The sequence below is a fragment of the Mustela nigripes genome, unplaced genomic scaffold, assembly GCF_022355385.1.
Source record: "Mustela nigripes isolate SB6536 unplaced genomic scaffold, MUSNIG.SB6536 HiC_scaffold_2367, whole genome shotgun sequence".
Classification (NCBI taxonomy): Eukaryota; Metazoa; Chordata; class Mammalia; order Carnivora; family Mustelidae; genus Mustela; species Mustela nigripes.
The window spans coordinates 1-4,775 of NW_026741773.1; the positions used below are offsets into that span (position 1 = coordinate 1).

A 4,775-nucleotide genomic window follows, 5' to 3' on the forward strand; every position below is an offset into this window, starting at 1 on the left:
TGGGCTTTCTGCTCAGCAGGGAGCCTGCTTCCCTCTCTCTCTCTCTCTCTCTGCCTGCTTCTCCATCTACTTGTGATTTCTCTCTGTCAAATAAATAAATAAAATCTTAAAAAAAAAAAAAAATAAAAAAATAAAAAAAAAATAAAAATTATGTGGTTTCTAAAATTAGGAAAGGAAAAAGATAAAAGTGAATGTTCTACCACAAAGTAAGTCTCTGACACACCTTCTGGCAAAAATCACATCAAATCAGTCTCCTCGAAGCCAAGGCTTACCGGATCAGCGTGTTCCCAATCTGGTGCCTTATTTCATTCCACTCCTCTTTGCTTTTCCGAGGCCAGGAATTCACGTTCAACTCTGGTTCACTGGGTCTGTGGTTCAACTTCATTGCCAGTGTGTCCTTCCTTTTCACTTTGTTGGCCAGAGCACCTTTGTGTAAGGGAAAGAAGAAAAAGTGCACGCTAAGGTTCAAAGTCACCCAGAACTAGGCAAGAGTCTGAACAAAGAGTATGGCACCTCCCAGCTAATACAGAGGTGGGGGGAAAGCTGAAAACGTCTGAAAATCTGATTAGTCAGATGGACTCAGCTGGGCCAAAGATACTTTCTCCTTTCTAACTCCTCTACATTTCTTCTAAGTAAGAGTTCCTAGAGGAGAGAGAATCTAAACATGGGAGAGCCCTCTGAATGACAACATAAAGGCATACACACTAACACATTTCGTAAGATTCCTATATATATATATATTTTTTTTTAATAGGCTTTATGCCCAATGTGGGGCTTGAACTCATGACCCTGATATCAAGAGTCACATGCTTTATCGACTGAACCAGCCAGGAGCCTCAAGATTCACACCCCCCCTTTTTTAAAAAAGATTTTATTCATTTGACAGAGATCACAAGTAGGCAAAGAGAGGCAGACAGAGAGAGGTGGGAAAGCAGGCTCCCTGCTGAGCAGAGAGCCCAATGCGTCTCAATCCCAGGACTCCATCCCAGGACATCCCAGGACCCTGAGGTCATGACCTGAGCTGAAAGCAGAGGCTTCACCCACTGAGCCATCCAGGTGCCCCAAGATTCCTCTTCTTAAAGCTGCCTTCCTGCTTGTAGGAATCAGGATTCCATTACTTGCAGATCTGTGTATGGTTTTTCTTCTTTTCCCCATAGACACAGTTAAGTTCACAAGAGTAAAGGACAACATCATTACGTCTTTTTAACACAGCCCAAATACCAACTTCCTTCTATTCCAAATTCTTTAATACCATCAAGGTAAATAATTCTTCGATCACAAACAGATAAAGACCTGCATGACTCTGGGTGCCTGGATGGCTCAGCTGGTTGAGCTTCTAACTCTTGATTTCAGCTCAGGTCATGATCTCAGGGTTGCAGGACTGAGCCCTGCATCAGGCTCTGCACTCTCTCTCCCTTTCCCTGCATCCTCTAAAATAAATCAATCTTCAAAACAAACCAAAGCCTGCATGACTCCGCCTACATAGCTCTCTCGGACAGTGGGAAAAACAGGGACAAGGCTCTATCACCAGGGCTTCCGGTATCACTTAGCCAGGTGACTCGGTAGGAGAGGGTGACTATTCCCAGCCATCTGACACCAGCAAGTAGCTCTACCGATAAAGTAATTTTCTCCTTTGCTTTTCCCTTTCTTACTGTGATGGCTCTCATCTTCATCCTCTTCGTCTCTGTACTGAATGGGACCTTCTGAATCCGAGTCACTCTCCTTCGCTTCCTCCTCCTCCTGCAGACACCGCGGTAGTTTAGGAACAAGTGAGGTAGATGCCACATCTTCAACGCATACAGATGGGTGGTTTTGTTCCTCTTCTTCTTCATCGTCTGGACTAACAAATTAACATAATTATATTTTCCTTTCAGAAACATAACGGGTAAAAAAAAAAAAAAAAAGAAATATAACGGGTAACTGATTTGCAAGGCATGGTACTGAATAACTATGGAAAATTCCATGAGGGAAATAATTTATTTCTTCCCTTAACTTCAAGAATCTTGCTAAGAAACTTTTTTTTAGCAGTTATTAATCTAAAAGGCTCTAGGCTCAAATCCTAGCTCTAAGACTTACTCACTAGCTTACTAGCTTATAAGTTATTTAACTTTTCTGTAAATGTGAATGATACCTACCTGCTAGGCTTGTTGTGAGAATAAAACAGATAAATTCTACAACATACTAGCATTTGGCACACAGGCCCCTAATGATCTACATGTGAGAAGCAAGTCTGTTTTGGGCTGATTAAATGAAAAGACCACACAGCATCTAACACTGTGCCTGGCTCATGGAGGATACATAATAAAGATATTTAACCCACTTATTTCCCTTAGTTTAACAGTGGAGTAGGACAGAATGATAACTGAATCCAAGGAAGCAAAGAGATATAAAGATGAAAACTAACTTTGCCCCCTTCCTACTCTGGAGGCATAAAGCTGTGACTTAGTCCATGTGCGCTCCTAAACTGTCTCTTTCCAGGATGTAAAAAAAATCATGCTGGCAAGTACAAAGATTATGGCAAAGGAACTAAGCAGTATGTGGCAACAAGTCTATGACAATTCTCCAATTTGCAAATCCCTGGCAAATCTCCAACTCGCCAGAAAGTGTTAACCTTCAGTCTAATTTGTTAGAATTTTGAAAAGACAAGGTGTTTGGGACAGATGAGGGAGAGAACAAGCTGGTCAGTTCTACTTTGTGAGGCTGGACATTGAACTATCTTTCAGGGCTCCCTTCTCTTCCTCCAGACTGCTCTCTGTTCCTCTCTACTGCATTTAGGCACTGGGCACCAAGCCTTCAGATTTGTCTGATATCCTCTTCACAAGCCTATGAGATAGGTTATTATTCCTTGTTTATGGATCTGACAACTCAAGTGCAGAAAGGTTAAGTAACAAACACTACTGCAAGCTAGGAAGGAAGAGCTGGGATTTAAACCCAGAGCTTTCCCCAAGGTTAATGCTGTTAAGCACCATGTTACATGGCCTCCCTTGTATCATATACAAAAAATAGAGTGGTTTAATTTTCAAGTACAAAAGTTTATGGCCGCTATGGAAACAGTGTTACAGAAATCAGCAGGGCAAATAAAGTCCAAATTCTAGAACATGTCTTTATTTGCTAAGCATTCTAACTTTAATCACAATTTCTTTTTATAAAAAATTTTTCCAAGAAAGGCTACCTAGAATAAAAAAGAGGAAACAAAAGACAAACTTTAGAGGCACTCACACTTTCAGCATCTCAATAGTGATGGGAAGTGACCTGGTCCGACCCAGGGTACTGCTGTCCTCAGAAAAGTTGTCACCGTACTCAAAGAGCAAGGAGTGAGCTCTATGAGAGCCCTCCAAGGGAGGAGTCATGGGAAGCGGGCTGGTCAGGGCCTGCTGGATTCGGATATGCAGTGGGAGTGGAGGCAGCCTATAGGGTACATGGGGCTCCCCAAAGCTGTGGTCCAACATCCTCTTGGGTGCCTCCTTTTTCTGATCTTCCTGCTGGGATACCTCCTGAGGCAGGTTTAAGGAAGATGGAAACTCATTTTCTGGCACAACTTGGAAAGTCTTAGCAAGGAATGGAGGGGATCGTGGGGGTTCGGGAGGTATATGAGTTGGCAGTGGGGGTGATGGAGAGGGAGGTGGGATCATCAACAGTGGTTCAGAGCCCACAGAGCATGTGTTCCTTTCTCTCTGATCACTCAGTGCTCTTGAGGCTGCAGACTCCAAGGCGGGTACCAAGGTTGATGGAATGCCTCTCTTAGGTGGTAATGGTGGGGATGGTTTTGATAACAGTGTACCGCTGTTTATTGCTTGGGACAGTTCAGCTGGAAAAGAGAGAACAACACCTTAGTTTAAGATGGCTTCACAGTGCTTTGAAGGGCCAGCCCAGAGCCTAGATTAGAACTGAGCTTACTCTCAGCGTTCAGGTGAATTATACCACTTCGTGGCTTTGTCACAACCTAGGTATCTCCCACTAAGTAAAACAAAATTTATATTTAAATATCTAGAAGGCCTAATATATATACAGACATACAGACTACCTTAATACTTCTTTACTCTAATATATATGACTTTTTGTGACTTGGTGAGATTAAAAATGTAAGTTCTTTTGTCTAACAGAATTCCATTAAAAAATTTGACCACACTCGCCTGGCAGTCTCAGTGGCTTAAAGCCTCTGCCTTCAGCTCAGGTCATGATCCCAGGGTCCCAGGATCCAGCCCCACATCGGGCTCTCTGCTCAGCAGGGAGCCTGCTTCCTCCTCTTTCTCTCTGCCTGCCTCTCTGCCTACTTGTGATCTCTGTGTGTCAAATAAAATCTTAAAAAAAAAAATTTTTTTTTGAACACACAGGTAGCAGTAAAAAAAACCTAAATACTACCAGGCATTGTTACCATAACTTGATAAATAATGACATCGAGATATCCCAGTTCTGCATTATAAAATTATCAATAATGACGTCCTAAATTTTTACAGCAAATGCAAAGGACTTTGAGGAAATCAAAGTGCTTTGCTATTCTTTTTTTTTTTTAAAGATTTTATTTATTCATTTGAGAGAGAGACAGTGAGAGAGGGAGCATAAGCGAGGAGAAGGTCAGAGGAAGAAGCAGACTCCCCATGGAGCTGGGAGCCCGATGCGGGACTTGATCCCGGGACTCCGGGATCATGATCTGAGCTGAAGGCAGTCGTCCAACCAACTGAGCCACCCAGGCGTCCCAGTGCTTTGCTATTCTTGACTTTGGATTCTCCTTGTAAAGGAGGTTATCTTTTCTTTTTTTTTTTTTTTTTTTTTTC

General features: G+C 42.4%; 1 protein-coding gene across 1 annotated transcript; it reads right to left on the reverse strand.

Annotated features, from left to right (window-relative positions):
- Positions 1 to 253: 253 nt before the first annotated feature.
- On the reverse strand, positions 254 to 3,829 carry LOC132008948 (phosphatase and actin regulator 4-like; the record flags this gene model as incomplete). The annotated part of the gene is made up of 3 exons (XM_059387415.1): positions 254 to 426; positions 1,653 to 1,840; positions 3,220 to 3,829. Coding segments are annotated over 3 exons (956 nt in total), but the record flags the coding sequence as incomplete, so codon positions are not given.
- Between the last annotated feature and the right edge of the window lie 946 nt (positions 3,830 to 4,775).